A 20748-nucleotide genomic window follows, 5' to 3' on the forward strand; every position below is an offset into this window, starting at 1 on the left:
CAGGGTGTGAAAGTTTTGTTCTGGATTGGTTTTGTCTTTAAAGATAAAAAACATTCACATTTCTTCACTCTCTTCACCCCAAACAGTGTTCTGCTGCTTTCTCAGTAGTGCTTGATGGCATTGTTCTTTCAAAGTAGCTCTGTGATCCCAAGATGAAGTCCATTACAGACTGGTGAAAGGTAATATCACTGCTTCAGGGGAGATTGCATCTATTCTCTGCAGGCTTTTGCCACCTTCTTTAGTTTTCCTTGTGAGGTTTTAGCAGAAAAAGGAGTTTAAAAGGTCCCAATTACTCACCTGCTATTTTCCTCCTGTTAGTCACAAGCCTGTTTTGGTGTTATGCTTTGATTCTTACCCCCAGTTCACAACCTTAACCTCTGCATTCTGAGTAGTCTTCCTCAAGTGCTGTTATGGTATTTGATGCCTCTCCTCAGGTGTATTACATCCTAATTTAATGCCCACCTTACTTGAGCCTGGTCAACAAGTGATGCTTTGATAGGGCATGCAGGTCAGCACATTTCCTCTGTGCACCTTAGGAGATGAGGTAAGAGGCCTCAAGCACAGAGCTTATTGCCTTAGTGATGTTTTAAGGCTTGGGTCATAAGATCTTGTTGGAGTGGGACTTGTCAGATGATTCCAAAAGGTCTGCAGTGGCTGCATGAGACTAGCTGGGGACGTCCCATAGTAGTTCTGTGTGCATGACCTAGGTTTTCTCTGCATGTTCCAGAGCAAAGGTACCTGACTTCCACACAGCATCTCCCCAACCCCCCTTCATTTCAACTCTCTCCTTTTGGGAGATGGCAAAATGTGGTTGAAGAGTGGAAGTCCAGATCTAGATGCATAGCTTGGGAAGCCTAGTTCCTTTTTCCTGACCAGAAGTTGTTACTTGAAAGCTCAAATCATATTCTTCACCAGCTGTGAAGCATTCCTTATTGACAAGTCACACCTGGAAACAGAAGCCTCACAGATTTTTCCACCACCAGTGCCATCTGTTCCTGCCCAGGACTAGTGAAATGAGAAAATAGTTTAGTTTCTCCGTCTCATCATTTCTTGATCTCTTCACTCTCGTTTAGTTCTCACTCTCTTTCAAAAAGCCAACCAACCAACAAAGAAACCACAACCCCCAAAACTCAAGAGCTACCTTCATTATGGTCAGTGCCATTGTGTGAAACATCTCTAGCTTATATTTTCAAAGTACTTCTAACAGAAGGAGGTCTTTAATACAGAGTCTTGCTTCATTCTTCACTAGATATGCAAGGATGGCTGTGAAAGGCAGGTGAAGAGCCAGCTCGCTTATTGCAGAGCCTCTCAGTTCTCTGTGCTTCCTCTGCATGTGGTTAATAGACCAGTGGTGCTCCCTGAGCTGTAGTAGATGTCTAAGGTAGATTTATGAACCCATACTGCCTTGAGTGGGCTTTAAATTAAAAGGTAGTTTGCACATGAATGTCTGTCAAAACGTTTGCAGGTTGACAGTGAGCTGCTACAGAAGTATTTGCCAACCACTATGGTAAATGTTTTCTTTCAATGTAATGCATTGGGGCTTTCATACAAATATTTAGAGCATTTACAGCATTTAGAGCCTTTGTCTCTGTTGTGCTTAATATTAACAGTGCTGCTGTTGGAAAACCAGACATAAAGTGATTGATTGATTGATTCAGAGGAAAAATACTAAAAGCACATGAGTCACCTCGAAGTCTAAGTCAAAAGTGACTTAAGCTTTGAAAAATAAAGCTTCAAAGTAGGCAATTAGGAAAGCAAACCAAACCAACTCTCGGGGCTTTCTCAGATGTTCCTATAAATGATACAAAAAATAACAAGACATTTGTCTCTGTGAGGTTTTGTTCTCTGTTCTCCTCTTGAAATTGCTGACATTTTCCTGTATTTGAGGCTCTGCTGAGCTGAAAATACCCTGGTGGTATGTGCATGCCTGCAAGTATATATTGTCAAGCTCCACTTGAAGACCCTTGATTTTTTTTTTGTTGAGGTTTCTGTCTATGTCTCCCTCACGTACTGCTCTTTTGAAGGGCACATGTTTCTGCCTCTAAGCCTTATTAGCTCCTGAAAACGTTTTGCAGAAGTTTCATTCCTTTAGAGGAAGCTTCAGGAAAAACACTGCCTTGGCTAGTGTGCATCAGCCAGAGGAGTCTGCTTTAAAACAGCTGGCAGGCTGCAGGGGAAAGGCAATGATGTGCAGCGTCGGCAGGCAGCAGGGGATAACTTGCTTTAAAAGACAAAAGCCTTAATGCTGGGGGAAATGACAGCTTATCTGATTGCTCTGTAATCTCTTTTCAGCACTGGCTGACAGAGCTGGAGATCTTCGCTATGATCTTTGCAGCTGCCATCCATGACTATGAGCACACTGGAACCACCAATAACTTTCACATCCAGACACGGTGAGGTCACTATAGAACATGATGAAAGGTTGGGAAACGGAGTCGGGAACCTCTGCAGAATAACAGCACGGCCAACTAGCAAATGGCCAGGAGCTTTTTCTTTCAGGTGTTGTGGGATGAAAGTTCATTTCTTTAGGCTGCATTTAGTTTCCTCTTGTTCAGCTGTGTCCAGTGGAATGCATGTATTCTAGCTCCCTGGAACACAGGCTCTGAGGAGAGGCTGAGGGAGCTGGGGGTGTGCAGCCTGCAGAAGAGCAGGCTCAGGGCAGAGCTCATTGCTGTCTACAACTACTTGAAGGGAGGCTGTAGCCAGGTGGGTTTGGTCTTTTCTGCCAGGCAACCACCAATAGAACAAGGGGACACAGTCTCAAGTTGTGCCAGGGAAGGTCTAGGCTGGATGCTAGGAGGAAGTTGTTGCCAGAGAGAGTGATTGGCATTGGAATGGGCTGCCCAGGGAGCTGGTGGAGTCACTGTCCCTGGAGGTGTTGAAGCAAAGCCTGGCTGGGGCACTTAGTGCCATGGTCTAGATGACTGGACAGGAATGGGTGCTAGGTTGGACTGGATGATCTTGGAGTTTTCTTCCAACCTGGTTGATTCTGTGATTCTGTGTGATTCATATTAATAATCAGGGAAAAAAAGAAGGTCCTAAAATATTTCTGCATTAAGTTGCCAAAGAACTTGCTGTGCAGAGTGGTGCATTTTGGTGAAGGTATAGTTTTGGAAGAGGTATTATAGTTCAACATTTTATTTTTTCCTTATTGACATTGAGGAATCAAATATTAGTCATATCAAACAAGAATCCTACTGTATCTGTATTCATCAGTGAGCACCACCACTATGTGCTGTTTTCACTTGAGTGAAAAACACCACTTGCAGCAAGGGGATATTGTTTAACAGTACCTGTTCAAAGACATAATTTTGTTAAGTTTTGTAAATTGCTAGGCAGTAATTAGCTGATCACAAACTAGACTGGATTGACTTTTTTTTTTGGTGTATATATATATTTAGAATCTTCTTAAAAGTTTTTGGGTTGGTGGAAGAGAGAGGAAAGTGAAGATGGCAGCAGAAGCGTGCAAAGATTGTGAGGTCTCCAGTTACATGCCTGTGTGTCATGCATGCTTGGGTATTTCTCAGATGCATTGTAACTTGCCCAAATTAAGCATCTGGGGTATGTTAGCTGAGTCCTGCTGCGTATCACAGATGGGTAAAGGTTGCAAGGATAAAACACAAATAGGCTCAGGAAAGCCTGGAAACACAAAAGTTTCTGTCTCTCCTCTGGATCAAGCCACACTCCACTTCTTACTGCTTCATACATGTAAGAATTTGGGATCTGCTGTATTTTCCAAATACTTACAACTGTCCTTCCTGGAATTCTTCTGTAATTTAGTTTCTGAATATCAGAGTGAAAGGGAGGAAAAGTACTCACAGCTCTCTAGGCAGCAGAATGAAGCAGGGACTGTACACATCATATATGCCCTTTATTGCTATTCATTTCCAAGGAGACCTCTGTATTCAGTCCAGTTGAGCCATTCATCAGTATCAGATTTATGTCTTGGCTATTAAAATAAGGTGTGAAGTACCTTTAGTCTTACTCTGTCCCACTGGCAATCACCCTTCCAGTCAGCATAGTCTAGTGCACAGATGGCAGAGAGCAGTTCAATTCTATCTGGTTTGCAGCCAGTTTGCTGTTCCAGAAATAATATTGGGACACACCTTGTAGTGGCTTGCTTGGGTACAGCATACCCAAGAGCTGGAACACAGCCTCATGGCCTCGTGATTCAGCTCTAAATTTACATATCTCTCACAGCTCTTAGCATTTTTTGTGTAAGTATGTAACAAAGACACTAGGTGAATCTCAGCTGATGAAACTGATACAGTGTTGGACCTTGATCATTAGTTTTCTTTTACTGAATGACAGCAATCATTGCAGATGCTCTCAACGTGCTTCTGTCTGTGCTGTAGAACTAATCACTGCAGCTGATCAATGCAGCTTCTCAATGTGAGACTTTCCCCAGGGAAGAAACTTAACTTTGTCTATGTTTTCTTTTAATTGCCAGGTCGGACTCAGCCATTCTATACAATGACCGCTCTGTGCTTGAAAACCACCACGTCAGTGCAGCCTATCGTCTTTTGCAGGATGATGAAGAGATGAATATTCTATCTAATCTCTCCAAGGATGACTGGAGGTAAACATGAACACGGTGGATGCCACTGCAGCATCGCCAAAGACGTTGTTAATACCTTGTTTGAATAGCAATATGCATTATCGTACCTTATGTATTAGTATCTCTATTGCTGCAGGGAGAAGAGCTTTAAAAGGTGTTAAGCTTGCTTATGTCTGCATTTGGTTTTCACCTTTGGTAGTGAGACTAGGCTCTGTGACAGTGGATTACAGCATACAGATGAGTCCCACCTGATTTCTGATGTGTCACAGAGACACTTTTGTACACGTAACTAGGCGTAGAGCCAGCCTGCTGTTGTTTGATCCTGAAGTGTGCACACAGCCTTTATCTGCTCTGACATTCCCTACCTGGAAGTTATAAATGAGACTTCATGCAAAAAAGACTCTAGTCCAAGGAGCATAAATCACTCTACCATATAGGCCAAGGTGATGTAAGAAGCTGTAATTTAGACTGAGCCTCGTACAACACATGATTTATGTGCCAAAATCAGCCCATGATTTGCTTTCTAATAGCAGACAGATGAAGCTGACGAGGCCTTTCTTTTTTTATGCCTGTTTTTTTTTTGGTGTGGTTTTAATTCCAAGAGGTGGTATTTTAAAAATAGCCCAAAGTGCTAGACAGGAAGAGTCCTGCTCCATGGTCCCTCTCATGGGAGGGGAAGCAACTTGTGGGATCTTGCGTGACGCACGGTGCCTCCTGCACACACTTAAATGTGGTAGAGTGCTGAGCAGTCAGCTCAACTTGTGTTAGTATGAAGGTGGGGAAGCAAGCCCTTCTCCAGGCCCTGCCTGCTAGCAAGCTGCTCAGGGAAGGCTCTGCTTGCTAATCTGTCTAGCCTGAATTTCCTTTCAACTCGTGGACATTGACCCTACAGCTGACCACCAGCAATGAAACTCAGGATCTTAGGGTGGCTGATTTCAATGAATGTGAATGTGGTGGAGGAGAGGCTGGGGAAATTCTGTTACCCAGTATAGAAAATAGCCTCATGGTGGGCAGCAAGCAGAAACCTTTAAAAAAAAAATAAAGTTCTGCAGTGAGGTGTTAAAAACCTAATTTATTTTTTTTAGCTACAGCTGGTAATGCCTTGTCAAATACTGGCAGCAAATTGCTGCTTTCTTGTTCACGTTGGCGGGGGAAATGCAAGGAACCGAGTAGAAACAGCAGCCTCGCAGCCACTCTCTGCAAGAACAGCAGAGCAGCTAGCTGAGTGTGCTTTGCTGCTAGATGCTGTCTGTAGGAAAATGGTCTGCCTCGGAGCTTCAGACTGGTTTTGTTTGGATCAAATGTAGATATTCTTCACGTGTAGTGTTGTGGCAATAGACTAGAGCCAAGGTTTCGAAGATTAACCCATCTCTGTAAGAAATACTCTGCCTGCCTGAGCAAAAACACAAAGCCCTTTGCATTGCTTATTTGTTCTCTCACAAGTAGGGCTGGGTTATTCCCTAGCTGCCAATCAAGCAGCAGCCACAGAACAAAGGCCGTTATCTAGATGGCTTTATCTAATTCCAAAAGACAATTTGCTGTGCTCTTGTTCTTTAACTGCCGGTTTGAAAACGTGGAGACAAACACTTGGGAAGCACTGGAAACATCAGCTGACTACAGCAAGATCTGAGAAAAGGAACCCAGAGCTCCCCAGACAGACACTCAAAAATAGGACCCTCAGTGCTGAAGGATGCTTTGGGAAACCATTGAAGTGCATGCTCCAAGTTTAACTTTACTTTTGATGATGTACAGGATAAATCTCTCTCAGCAAAAGGCCAGAGTGATGAGTTTTGGAAAGCAAGTTCTTAAGTGTCCCTCTTTCTGAGTCTGAGCTTTCACTCCTTTTTTCACACGACTTAGAAGAGAAGATCTGATGTGCATTACATTTTTTGCAATCCTAGATGTCTATGGGAATTTTATCACGTTAGTGGCATTCAATCATCTAGTTAGGGAATGTATTTTCAGGAAAGAAATGCAGAAAATTAAATGTTGCATTTCCCTGCTGGAAAATAAGTAGGCACTGGTTTTGTAAAGAGAGCAGATGAGACTGAGAGAAACCTCTTGGGCTGCAGTGAAGGACAAAAGAATTAAATCACAGAATGTCTTAGATTGGAAAAGACTTTCAAGATCATGGAGTCCAATCATTAGTTTCACACTGACAAGTCTTTGACTGAACCAAATCCCTCAGCACAGCATCTAATAATTGTGAATCACTATGACTGGAAAGGACCACCAGGATCATCCAGTCCAGCCTTCATCTCTTCATCCTTAATCGCTAGACCATAGCCTCAAGCACCACATCCACTCTCCTTTTAAACACCTTCAGGGATGGTGACTCCACCATCTCCCTGGCCAGCCTGTTCCAGTGCCTGACCACCTGCTCAGGAAAGAACTTCCAACATCCAACCTAAACCTCCCCTGACACAACTTGAGGCCATTTCCTCTTGTGCTGTCATTGGTAATTTGGGAGAAAGGATCAGCTTCAGCCTCACTACAACTTCCTTTTAGGTAGTTGTAGAGGGCAATAAGGTCCCCTCTCAGCCTCCTCTTCTCCAGACTAAACACCCCCAGTTCCCTCAGCCTCTCCTCATAGGTCGTGTTTGCCAGACCTCTCACCAGCCTTGTCGCCCTTCTCTGCACCCGCTCCAGCACCTCATTGTCCCTTCTATACTGTGGTGACCAAAACTGGACCAAAATGGAATGGTCACTGGTACTTCAACTGGATTTTTGTCCCCCCTTCATTTAAACAAACCCTCTGTTTCTTATGAAATACTTGCACACCTGTGAATTGCCTCGCTTTACGAATCCCATTTATGCAAAGCATCAACAAATAAACCAAGAACTTGTAACAAAAGCAGGTCCCACTGAGCAGATGCTTTCCAAGATACTGTTACAGATGTCTTTTCTGGCCCTCTATTTCATTGTTAATAATTTCCACACAGTTCATTGAAACACAGTATATTTAGCACAAGCACTTTCCAGATGCCTTTTTAATCCTGTGCTTGATGGTAAAGTGTTTAGCTCCTTAGCTCTGTAGTGGAGTACAGCTTTGGGAAGTCACATTTAATGCAATACTGACTTTGTCAGTAAAGCTGCTTGGGGTTTTGTCCCTCAAATAATTCTGGGCCCTCCTTGTCAATCAGTGTTGTTCCTTTTGAGATTGCAGTGAGAAACCTTGAATGTTTTTGAACTGGAGACAACTTTGGTCAGAGCCTTATTTTGTACATAACTGTGTGTGCACAGCTGCATAATCACACCCTTGGCTTGTGGCAGTTTGCTTCTGTGCATTCAGGATGGGCACATGCATGTTCTGAGCATTACACCTTGAAGGAGAACTGGAAATGTTTCCTTGAATTTTTCATTTTCTTCTCTTAATTTCTGTAAAGAGAAATTACAGAGATTTCAACTGGAGAAAAGGAGCAAAAAAGCTCAGTTGAGGAGATGTTACTGTTAGTTCCTAGCATAGAGATTAAGTGACCAGATATTGGGCTGCATCACGAGAAGTGTGGCCAGCAGGTCAAGGGAAATGATCCTTCCTCTCTACTCTGCACTGATGAGACCCCACCTGGACTACTGCATCCAGTTCTGGAGCCCCTATCACAAGCAGGATATGGATGTGCTGGAAGGTGTCTGGAGGAGGGCCATGAGGATGATCAGAGGGCTGGAGCTCCTCTCCTATGGGGAGAGACAGATTGAGTTGGGGCTGTTCAGTTTGGAGAGGAGAAGGCTCCAAGGTGACCTTATTGCAGCCTTTTTATATCTTAAGGGGGGCCTACAAGAAAGCTGGGGAGGGACTTTTTAGACTGTCAGGTAGTGATAGGACTGAGGGGAATGGAACAAAGTTAAGGGGAATGGAACAAAATTAGAAATGGGCAGATTCAGACTGGGTGTTAGGAAGAAATTCTTCACCATGAGGATGATGAGACCCTGGAATGAGTTGCCCAAGGAGGTGGTCAAAGCCCCATCCCTGGAGCTGTTTAAGGCCAGGCTGGATGAGGCTGTAGACAGCCTGATTTAGTGTGAGGTGTCCCTGCCCATGGGTGGTCCTTGTGGTCCCTTCTGACCCTGACTGATTCTATAATTCTAATCCAACAGAATGATGTTCTCTGAGGCAAGATAGGTAGAACCCATGAAATAATTATTCTCAGGAGGAAATTATATTTGCCAGGTAGATCAATGCAAGGCTTGGAAAGATTTAGCTATGAAGTCAGTCAGAACCTACTCTTGGCAGTCAGTAGTATTGGGGACAGCTTGGGACTGTGCCAGATACCATGTTTACACACAAATCATCTGCAGGACATCAGGTAGAAAACAGAACACCAAAGCTGTGATAGTGGCCACAGGATACATTTTTATTCAGCATATGACAGTAATAAACCAGGAAATTCACTTCAGGTTTCCTCCTTCTCCAATTGCCTTTCCTGACAGTCTTCTCTCTCCACCTAATTGTTCCTTCCCCTAATTCTGCAGGGGGTATTAAAAGGCATTAGAAGCTTGTGTTTCTGAGTAGCAGTGATAGGTGTGAGAACATGATGACTCCCTGCTTCCTGGCCTCAGGCCTTGGGAGAATAGATATTCTACCATTAGAGAGAACATCTGTAAGTGTAATGAGAAATGTTACAAACCTTCATTAGCCAACCAAGCAGCACAGCTAGGTCTATGAAAAAGACTATGGGTCCACAAGGCATCTTCAGCTGAGGGACCTGCAAGAAAACCTCTTACAAAGCCATAGGAGAGCCATAAGATTCTCAGTAGTGACAACTTCCATGTGATGCATTTTTGTTGCCACAAACAGTGATCTAGATGAGGATGAATTGGAAACCTGAGCTCAGTTTTTCACTCTGGCATGGATCTCCTGGGTGATTCTGACAAAACACACTGCTGGATTTTAGTTTACCTAATGTGAAGAAGCAAAATTGTCTGAGCTTTCTTCTTCCTTAAGGGAGCAGGGCAGTAGCTCCAAAGGGCAATTCCACTCCTCTGAGGCAGGTAAGAGCCATAGAATCATAGAACCAGCCAGGTTGGAAGAGACCTCCAAGATCATCCAGTCCAACCTAGCACCCAGCCCTAACCAATCAACTAGACCATGGCACTAAGTGCCTCATCCAGTCTTTTCTTGAACACCCCCAGGGATGGTGCCTCCACCACCATGCTCTGAAGACACTGATCTCCATCCCATCTCTAGAGCAAAACCAGCTGAGGTGGCTCACACAGAAACCTCTAGGCAGCTAAAGTCTGACAACAGTGACAGGAGTGGATAGAAAGCTTAAACAAAACTACTTAGCACACAGCATGTTCCCACAGTGCTTGTCAAGACAAACAACAGAAGTATCTTTGAAGATGGACTAGGGAAATTGAAAGCTGACACATTCCAAAGTGGTGTCAGACGCTGCAGTCTGGGTTTGGCTGGCTGCTCAGAAAGTTCTCTGAGGCTCTTACTGCACCTCCTGCCTTTTTGAACGCTCCTTAATCATTCCAAGCTTGTGACTGGGAACTGTTACAGGAAAAGGATGAGGAAAACCTATAGCTGCCTGTGGCTGAACAGGGTTTCATCTTCTGTCTGTGAGCACAATATAGCTCAGCAAGTGTGAAAAAGGAGAGAACTGGAAGGTAATGGAAATACATGAGTAAGCAGTGGTGTAGTTTGGATGTTTGTAGTCTGAGAGAGAGAAAGGATGTAGCAGATAACACAAACAAGCCAACCCCCATAAAACAAACTACAAATGAAGCAAAACAAACAAAATAAGCCCTAAACCACATCAAACCAAAAAAGGCCCCAGTGTTATTTACAGATCAGACTGCTAAGGAAGTCCTTGAGGTGCACCCAGGCTGTCAGTTTAACATGTTCCCTGGTTTGCTGCAAGCCCTAAGCTCCAGTGACCTTTGCTTGGGTACCTGCCAGTCCACTCCACAGCTCCAACGTGACAAATAAGAGCTTCTCACTATCAAAGTGCTATCTAAATGCCATTAAAGTATTTTCCCTCTCTGTTTCAGAGGAAACAGTGTTCTGAAACATGTGCAGAGGCCACAGAATGTGCAGATCCCAGGTTTAGGTCTCTGAAAAGGGAACTAGGAGTTGTGTGCTTGTGAGCATGTGCAGCAGCTGGCACTGCAGCCAGTGACTCGCCCACCTGAGCTGAGCCCTTCTCCTGCTGTGCCAAGTATCCTATGCAGTGTTAGGATGGAGCTGTGCTCCAGACAATGTAGTGCATGCAGTACCTGCTATTCCCTAGGAGTAGGGACCTCATTGCTGTCTGCAGCTACCTGGAGGGACATTGTGGAGAGGCTGCTGCTGGTCTCTTCCCACAGGTAATTGGAGATAGAACAAGGGGGAATGGCCTCAAGCTGAGACTGGGGAGATTTAGATTGGACACTAGGAAACAGTTTTTCACAGTGGTCGTGAGCTGCCCGGGGAGGTGGTGGAGTCACCCACCCTGGATGTGAGGAAGGGTCCTTTGGATGTGGTGCTTAGGGATGTATGGTTTAGGGTGAATCTTGTTGAGTAGGGTTATAGGTTGGACTTGGTGATCCTGAGGGGCTTTGCCAACTGCAATGCTTCTGTGATTCTGTGATGTGGAAGATTAATTCCCCTCTTTTACAGAGCCAAATCATTGATCTCTTCTAGCCGTTGGCAGCTTTTCTTGCCTGAATGATTGTGTGGTTTCTGAGAATAATCCCAAGCCCTCATTGTTCCTACAGCATAATCATGCTCTTTTCTCCTCTCCTGGCTCTATTGCTTGTATTGACAGAGAGGTTTATGCTGCTTGGAATGGGCCAGACCAGGGCACTGCTCAGGACTTCCAGCAAAAACAATAATAATTTGAAACTCATTTGTTTTCAGCCACTATATCATCATCTTGAATGCTGCTAGGTGTGCAGCTGGTTGTACATGGGAGTGGAGTGGAGGAGATGGGCATACTGGAGAAAGAGCAAGGCTGGCTCATGCCATCTTAGTTTGTGTGTGGAACTTCTGGCAGAGGGGACTTGTTATATGCTTCCCATGAGACCTGGTAAGCACAGCAGTCTTGGGTCTCTACATAGTGGTGGCCTGGGGCTCAAATTTGAGTACAGCCACCAGTGGCAAGAGAGATCTGCTTAAAATAGACCATGTCCTTCATGAAACATTCATGGAAAGAATGGTAACTTTTATTTTTAAATGAGGGCTGACCCATTTCTGGGGCTCTGGGATCCTGAGCTGGTTTGCTAATCTTGAGCTGTTCTTCCTTTCTTAACCTGTGGATAGCTGAACAAAGAGATACAGAAAACAGATTGTGCTAGGTCAGAACATTCCTGAGATTTTAAAATCTCTAGGACATCCATATTATCTTCAAAGGAATTTCAGCTGGATCCTAAGCAAGTTGGGTTGCATCAAGAGAAGCGTGGCCAGCAGGTTGAGAGAGGTGATTCTCCCCCTCTATGCCACTCTTATCAGACCTCACCTGGAGTATTGCATCCAGTTCTGGAGCCACTATTGCAAGAAAGATCAGAATGTGCTGGAATGTGTCCAGCAAAGGGCCATGAGGGTAATCAGAGGGCTGAAGCTCTTCTCCTCTGAGGACAGGCTGAGAGAGTTGAGGTTGTTTAGTCTGTAGAAGAGAAGGCTCTGAGGAGACCTTATGGTGGCTTTCCAGTATCTGAAAGGGCTACAAGAAAGCCACTTCAGGGGGAGGGGAGGGGGGATAGTGATAGGGCTGGGGGGAGTGGATCCTAGCTAGAGGAGAGGAGATTTAGATTAGATGTTAGGAAGAAGTTCTTCACCATGAGGGTGATGTGACATTGAAACAGGTTGTCCAGGGAGGTGGTGGAAGCTCCATCCCTGTATGTTTTTGAGGCTAGGCTGGACATGGCTCTGGCAACCTGAGCTAGTGTGAGGTATCCCTGCCCATGGCAGAGGGTTGGGAGCTAGTTGACCCTTGAAGTCCCTTCTAGCCCTGACAATTCTGTGATTCTGTGAAGTGATGAAGGTTCTCAAAGGTCTTGACTGCATATGTGCATCATATATGCTAGGAGGTTATTTTAAACAACATTTTGTCCTTTAATAATGCAACTACACTTTTAACTTAGGAATTGACCTTTTTTATTCAGCTGGATAGAGATGCAGGTCCAAATCTCCAACTGATTCATACTACTGCTTTAAACAGTCTTTTTGCTTCCTTCTAAAAGTGCTTTATAAAAGAAACCAATTTAAGGTATGTGTGCTTAATTGAAAAGGGAGTACTCTTGAAGAAACAGGATTTCTCTCAGCGTGGATGAGGCACCTGGATTGATTTACAGCCCTCCCACTCCTGTGTTTGTGTAGAAAATCATTCTTCCTTTTCTCTGTCCCTGAAAGAAAGATAATGGAACAAGTGACATATAACTATAGAGGTACCATCAATAATTTGCAGATAGACAACAAAAGAAAGTGGAGTGTGTCCAGTGTGTCCAACTGATGCTGGGGTTTGCATTTCTCTTTTCTTGCTCCTCTCATCATGATGCCATCCAAAAGGGAATTCAGAGCTCTGGTAATTGAGATGGTGTTGGCCACGGATATGTCCTGTCACTTCCAGCAAATCAAAGCCATGAAGAATGCTTTGCAGCAGCCAGAAGGGTGAGTCACTTCACAACACTGCAGTGAGAGGCTGCATTTCAGCTGGTGCTTTGCCATTGTGTTTGACTTCAAAAGCACCTCTCCAGATGTCCTGGCTCTCTTTGATGGCCACATCAATTCTCTTTCTGCTGTTGAATTTTGAATGAATTCACTTAGAGTGGATTTGCACCCTCCTGTACACATACCTCTGCTCTGTGCTGGTGGACCCAAGCTTGCAAAGGTCACCATGTTGGGATAAGCCTCCCTGGGCATTTCCTCTTTTATATCAGTTTAACATCAAGGACATGGTCCAGCTGAGTGACTGCTACAGTTTGACTATGACTCAAGGATGTAAGATATGTAGAACACAACTTAATGTTTCCCTTCTGCAGATGGTATCAGCTGCTGCCTCTGCACGAGCTCCATAACCAGAGGACTGATGAAAACAACTTAAGACCCACTGAGGGGAGAAGTAGCAAATAACAGATGGAGCAATATGTGGAAGGCCTCCTCTTCTTCCCAGTGTGCTACTGGGCATTGTAATACTTTGTCCACAGCTCTTCCCTGTAAAATACCTTTTATGCTGCAGAAAGCTCTGAGAGATGGTAATTTTTAAATCCTGGACACAGATCTGTCCAGAGCCTTCCAGAATTATACCTGTATCAGACCTGAGTGTGCCAAGCACTTGGTCCTCTTAAAAGCTACAACTCTTCCAGCTATTTCAAGTAGTCAAAAGCTGGAACTGAAAATGAGACTACCTCCTGCAATGAGCATTATTTACTGGATTGTTGGGCTAGGCTGACAGCTTATGGTTTTAAGAGATCTCTGTTTTTTCCCTTTTTGTTGTTCTGTGGAACCAGAAGCAAGGATCACACTGACCTCATACTAATATTTTATCAGTGAAACACTTATCAGTTACTCTGTAGACTTTTCAGTGCTCTGAGATCAGATCCTAACAGTACTACAGTAAGGTGGTAGGAACCAGCTTCTCTTCTGAGCTGCATAAAGTTCAGCCCAGCTGAAATGGACAACACAGCAGCTCTTCAAGTCTGCTTGTGCAGACAAGCATGGTTGGAGAAGAGCTCAGCAAGCTTCTTTTGGCATTTGTTGATGTCTCTTTTACTTTAGGAGTTATATATAGTGGAGAAATTGTACAGTCTCTCACAGCTGTCTGATTTTATGAATACAGAAGTCACTCCATTAATACCCTGGCCAAAGGTTCTGATAACCTCATTTCCCTGCTTAGGTGAGCTTTTTGTCATTTCCCAGTGCACCAGCAGACAATTAATTTGTTTGATCCTTTGGGTTTTCAGAATTGACAAGCCGAAAGCCTTATCACTGTTGTTGCATACAGCAGATATCAGTCACCCAGCCAAGGCCTGGGATCTCCATCATCGCTGGACCATGTCTCTGCTAGAGGAGTTCTTCAGACAGGTACAACTGTCCTCTCTGTTTCTGCAGCACGGAGGGAGCGTGTAGGGTTGGGCAAGGAAGCAGGAAAACACAAACACAGATCTTTGATTTCCACAAGGAGCTCCTGAATGATGTGATGTTATCATCCTTCTTGGGAAGTTGGTGTCTGATACGCTGCCAGTAGATACTACATAGAATGACAGAATCAACCAGATTGGAAGAGACCTCCAAGCTCATCCAGTCCAACCTATCCCCCAGCCCTGTCCAATCAACTAGACCATGGCACTAAGTGCCTTATCCAGTCTTTTCTTTAACATCTCCGGGGATGGTGACTCCACCACCTCCCTGGGCAGCCCATTCCTATGCCAATCACTCTCTCTGTGAAGAACTTCCTCCTGACATCCAGCCTATACTTCCCCCAGTACAACTTAAGGCTGTGTCCCCTTGTTCTGTTGCTGGTTGCCTGGGAGAAGAGACCAACCCCCACCTGTCTACAGCCTCCCTTCAGGTAGTTGTAGACAGCAATGAGGTCTCCCCTGAGCCTCCTCTTCTCTAGGCTAAACAACTCCAGCTCCCTCAGCCTCTCCTCAGAGGGTTTGTGTTCCAGGCCCCTCACCAGCTTCTTTGCCCTTCTCTGGACATGTTCCAGCACCTTAGCATCTCTCATGGTAGAGATTCAGATCTGGAAAGCTAATATGAGATTCAAATTAGCAAAATGTAGAGTGTCTGATGTTCTGCTTAGCTGCAGAACCATAGAAGATAGATATAAGTAGCTGTACTTATAGAACTGTACTTATATTGTTGGGGCAGCTGTGAAAAATATATTCCCCTTACATTAGATGAAGTGAAGTAGTCTAGTTTATAGCTCACTGTGGACCTCCTGTTGACAGGACCCACAAATCTAGAGAAATCATTGAGCTCTGTGCTATAGCTATAAGCTCCCCAAGTGACTAATTAAAAGCATTTAAAGAGCTGCCTGGAAAAAAAAAAGCAAAGCAGCAAAAGTAAACAGAACACTGAGGAATGTTTAGGATAGTTTTCATCAGTATGAATTGCTGAATACAGTAGAAAACTAAGTGGAAGCAGGTAGGTCATACCTGCAGCTGTCTCTCTTCATGCAAGCATGAATATTTTTCACATGCATTTTAGGGGGGGAAAAAAAATCTGTTTAAGTTTATACTTTTCTAGCTCAAAATTATGCTAGAGGTGTTAAAATACACCTCTGCTGAGTCCCTTAAAGACTGGTGAGGGAATTAAGATTACTTAGGTCTGAAAGTACAAAAAGCCCAAGTTTTGATCAGTTTTACACAGGTAATGAAGACAAAATTGCCATTTTATGTTTGCATAAGAGCTCACTTCAGCCAAAAGGTTCTACTTTGAATGACTGCTGCCTCCACTTTTTGATAAAGCTTTATGTAAAAATAATGTTCTGGTACCTAAATTCTGCTTTCAAATTCAGGAAAACCCTTAAGCTTACCATGACTTGGATTGATTAAAGTTATTTAGCACTAGATCCTGCATCTGGGTCGAGGCAATCCCAAGCACAGATCCAGGCTGGGCAGTGAGTGGCTGGAGAGCAGCCCTGATGAGAGAGAACTGGGGGTGCTGGGGAATGAGAAGCTCAACATGAGCCAGCAGTGTGCTCTTGCAGCTCAGAGGGCCAACCAGAACCTGGGCTGCATCAGGAGAAGTGTGGCCAGCAGGTGGAGGGAGGTGATTCTCCCCCTCTGCTCTGGTGAGACCCCACCTGGAGTTCTGCATCCAGTGCTGGAGCCCCCATTATTCCATTACTGTGGAGATGCTGAAGCATGTCCAGAGAAGGGTCATGAGGATGCTCAGAGGGCTGCAGCAGCTCTGCTATGAGGATGGACTGAAAGAGTTGGGGCTGTGCAGTCTGGAGAAGAGGAGGCTCCAAGGTGACCTCATTGTGGCCTTCCAGTATCTGAAGGGGGCCTACAAAAAGCTGAGGAGCAACTTTTTAGGCTCTCAGGTAGTGACAGGACTAGGGGGAATGGAGCAAAGCTGGAAGTGGGGAGATTCAGACTGGACATGAGGAGGAAGTTGGCCAGCATGGGAATGGTGAAACCCTGGAACCCCCCATCAGCATCCCCAAATCCCTCTCCTCAGGGCTGTTCTTAAACCAGTCACTACCCAGCTGATATTGGTGCTTGGGATTGCCTCAACCCAGATGCAGGACCTTGCACTTGATCTTGTTGAACTTCATGAGGTCTCTCTCTAAGAATCTAGGTAAGCATTTACCCCACATCAACCAAGCAGATTACTTTGTTATAGAAAAATGTCAAAGTTTCCCTTGGAAACAAAAACCAATCTGTGTCTGGCCAGCAGTGACCTGTGAGTTCCCTGTCTGAAAGACTTAAAAAGACACAGAAAGAAGAGCAAGCCCTGAAAAATCAGTCCTGACCTTGGTGCTTTCTCTTGAAAGGTTTGTTCTGGGAACTGAGTCCTGCTGTGTTCTCTGGAGGATTGCAGTGAGAAGTGTTGTTGTGCCCAAGTGGTTTTTCACTTGGTGCATGTAAGTACCAAGCAGGCAGGGAAGGCTCTGAGGAAAGATCCACTAGAATCAAGATGCAGCTAGATAGAAATTCTTCACAGTTTGTGTTAAAACTAACCAAACAAAAAAATTCAAGTAAAATGAGGGTTTTTTTTTTCAGTCAAAATGCAATGTGTCCTCTCCTTCTCTAATTTCTTCTCCATCTTGTTCCTCCAGGGTGACAAAGAAGCAGAACTAGGGCTTCCCTTCTCTCCACTGTGTGATCGCAAGTCTACTATGGTTGCTCAGTCTCAAATAGGTATGTCCCTTGGGGTGTGTGTTGGTTTGAGGCTGATGGGTATATCCTAATGAGAGGAATTAAATCATTGGTTGTGAAAAGAAAATAAGATTCAAGTCTATATGATTCATTGGTTTGCTGGAAGAGATAAAAAGCCAAAAAGTAAACAGTTTGCTCGCACGGACTCACAGAAGGTTTGGGGCTGTAAGTGACCTCTAAAAATCATCTGGTCCAAAGCCTCTGCCAGAGCAGGAGCACCTGTGTATCTTAAAGCACCACTGAGAGGCCTGCACAGCACCCTCACTAGCAGGAGAGCTCCTATTCCTTGCAGCAAAGAGAATGCATCCCTGTTTGTTTCCACCTTGTTTATTCTTGGCAACTGAGGCTCATCCTTCTGTCATACTACTGCTCAAATGTGTTTGCTCACACCTGCTGCTCCATCACCAGCTGATGCAACCCTGGACAGTCTGGGTCCTGCCTCACTAAGCACTCTGCTCAAGAAAGCAGACTGTGCTCAGCAGCTCCTGCTGACAGAAACTCATAGAGGTTCAGACCTCCCACTTCGTTCTGGGCCACTGCTTCCTTTTGCTTCTTCACTCTGGTCTAATCTCTCCACTAACAAATAACAACTTAAGCTTTGCTGCTTGTTTTTGTTTGTTTGCCTGGGAAAGTAGAGGGAGAAAGGGAGGATAGCTTTGAGCCCCTTCTGGGCAGTTTCATTGTCTATGAGGGAATTTGGATTTCTGTGTTGTCTTTGATTTGTTTATAGTTGTAGATACTTGTAAATATATTGTGCATATATGCTTGTGAATTTAGCTTTGCTGTAGGTACAGCTTCATCTTACCTCCAAGCCATCTGAGCTAGTCTGGTAAATTTAGGGGAGACATGGACAGTTCCTAACCCACCACAGAGCATGTGCAAAGTAGCATCTGAAAAGCAAACCTTACTCTTTCCTGTAGAGCTAAGATTTTTGTGACCTCTGAAACTATGTTAAAGAGAGGCAATAAAGCACAGTGGTCTTACTTTCCCCAGATAACTATTCAAAGGTGAGGAGCAGTTAGATTTATGGTGGTGGTGGTTCCATGCAGAAACCAAATTGCCTCTGATGTGTCTGCAGAGATGAATGACTACAGTGCCTGCTTATGACACTACTCTGGTGGTCTGAGCTGTGGCAAGGAGGTGCACATGGCAACATGATGTGTTATGTGTATCATTGGTGGATCTGACAATGTAGTATCAGTCCCTTTGGCCTTGGCAAGGGGACACAGTCTCAAGTTGTGCCAGGGTAGGTATAGGCTGGATGTTAGGAAGAAGTTCTTCACAGAGAGAGTGATTTCCCATTGGAATGGGCTGCCCAGGGAGGTGGTGGAGGCACCATCCCTGGGGGTCTTCAAGAAAAGACTGGATGAGGCACTTAGTGCCATGGTCTAGTTGACTGGATAGGGCTGGGTGCTAGGTTGGACTGGCTGATCTTGGAGGTCTCTTCCAACCTGGTCGATTCTATGATTCTATTCCTCCTCTTTTCCCTCCCAGTGTTTCAAGCCAACCAATATGTTTCACTGAAGCCAAGCAAATAGCAAACTCTTTCTCTGCTTCACCCATTCAGAAACTGAGATCTTTTTAAAGACTCACCAAGAGCACATTATCTACTTCCCCAATTACTGAGTGAAAAAGTAGGAAAAAGATGAAGCAACAAACCTAGTATTTGAGGAGAAAAATATGTGAAGTGAAGCTATTCAGGAGGCTGAACAACAAAACACAACAGAGAAGGATTGTAGGTGGGTTTTTATACCTAGGAAGCAAGCGAAGTAGGCAGAAGAATGTGATCTAATCTCAACTGGAGAATAGGAAGCCAAACCAAATAACAAAAGAGAAATAACAAGACCCCTAAAAATGAGGAAACTGAGACAAGAAGCAGAAAGAGAGAGATTGTATTAAAGGAAAACAAACAAGAAAATCTAAGCATGACATTTCCCTCAAACAAGGCAAAATTTCCCTGAGCCCAGAGAAGTTCAGGTTCCTATCTGCAGCTAAGAGCAATTTCTGTCTGAAAGGGTTTCATTTTTTTCCTCTTTAAAAATATTTCATTGTTCCCTCTGGGTGCTTCTAGGTAGGATTAGAAACCACTTTTTTTTGTGTGTGTCCTCCTCTTTTGTTCTCCTTTGCTCAGGAAGCCTGGGAAAGCCAAGAAGCTTCTGTACTGCTGCCTCTTATGTCAAGCCTCTACAAAGTTAATGATGAATTAAACTCTCACCAACACAATTCCACCTTACAAAAGAGGCACTCGTCAGCACGCAGGGGCAGCCTTTTTCAGTCATACACTCTTGCTGATTATGTTCAGTTTCTGCAGCTTAGCAATCCATTGACATTAATGGGCTACTCTCTATTAATCTTGCCTTCTAATATTATAAAATTTTCATTTTTCAGTCTGCTGCACATATTGGCAGTGACTTTCACTAATGCCTGCTTTGTTAAATCAACACTTCATGTATTTTCTGCTAGCTGCTGAGGTAAGGCTTTCAGAGTCATAGGCTAGAATCTCAGACAAATAATCTGTTCCCATTCATTTATTTACCTGACTAACAGCCTTAATAAATTGTTCTTTGGAATAGCAATCACTACATTTATTTGCAAAAGTAAGTTCTCATTGAATTCTAATGTCTGCTATTATCTGCAGTCATCAGTTTCACAGAAACACAGAAGCATTCAGGTTAGAAAAGACCCTCAGGATCACCAAGTCCAACCAGTGAACCTACTCTACAAGGTTCAGCCTAAACCATATCCCCAAGCACCACATCCAAAGGACTTTTAAACACGTCCAGGGTTGGTGACTCCACTACCTCCCTGGGCAGCTCATTCCAATGCTTGAGCACTCTTGCTAGGAAAAAATATTTCCTAATATCCAGTCTAAACCTACCCATTTGCAGCTGGAGGCCATTCCCTCTTGCTCTATCACTGATTACCTGTGAGAAGAGACCAGCACCAACCTCTCCACGATGTCCTTTCAGGTAGCTGTAGAGAGTGTTGAGGTCTCCTCTCAGCCTCTTCTTTTTCAAACTAATAATCCCCAGCTCCTTCAGTCACTTCTCAAAAGATTTATTCTCTAGGCCCCCCCACAAATACCAAACCTTTCCTTTGTCCTTTGTGCAATAAAATTGTGCAGGTGGTTCTGGCAGGGAGAGAGCCTGGAAATCATCTTTTGCTGGCTCAACTTGTCTGTAGCTGCTGGTTGTTTCCTCTAAGGTCAACAGCAACAGTGGGGACACTTTTTCATTAACAAAACAAAGATCACAAATGAAGACTGAAGGTTTTGCAGTACAGGCTTTTTCCACATCAAATGGAGCAATCCAACAGCAAAAAGTTCTTCTGTAGAAAGAATGTCTGTCTCTCTTGTTGCTTCAGTTTGATGCTGAAGTTGT

General features: G+C 44.2%; 1 protein-coding gene across 10 annotated transcripts in view; it reads left to right on the forward strand.

Moving 5' to 3' along the window:
• PDE1C (phosphodiesterase 1C) overlaps positions 1-20748 on the forward strand; it is a 347029-nt gene that overhangs the window by 280244 nt on the left and 46037 nt on the right. For all 10 annotated transcript variants that reach the window (XM_064169719.1, XM_064169718.1, XM_064169720.1 and 7 more), the window contains 5 exons: positions 2293-2393; positions 4451-4579; positions 13047-13148; positions 14441-14561; positions 17269-17350. In XM_064169719.1, the coding sequence (XP_064025789.1) occupies positions 2293-2393; positions 4451-4579; positions 13047-13148; positions 14441-14561; positions 17269-17350 (535 nt within the window). The remainder of the gene's footprint in view (positions 1-2292; positions 2394-4450; positions 4580-13046; positions 13149-14440; positions 14562-17268; positions 17351-20748) is intronic.

Source organism: Pogoniulus pusillus, chromosome 32 (assembly GCF_015220805.1).
Source record: "Pogoniulus pusillus isolate bPogPus1 chromosome 32, bPogPus1.pri, whole genome shotgun sequence".
Classification (NCBI taxonomy): Eukaryota; Metazoa; Chordata; class Aves; order Piciformes; family Lybiidae; genus Pogoniulus; species Pogoniulus pusillus.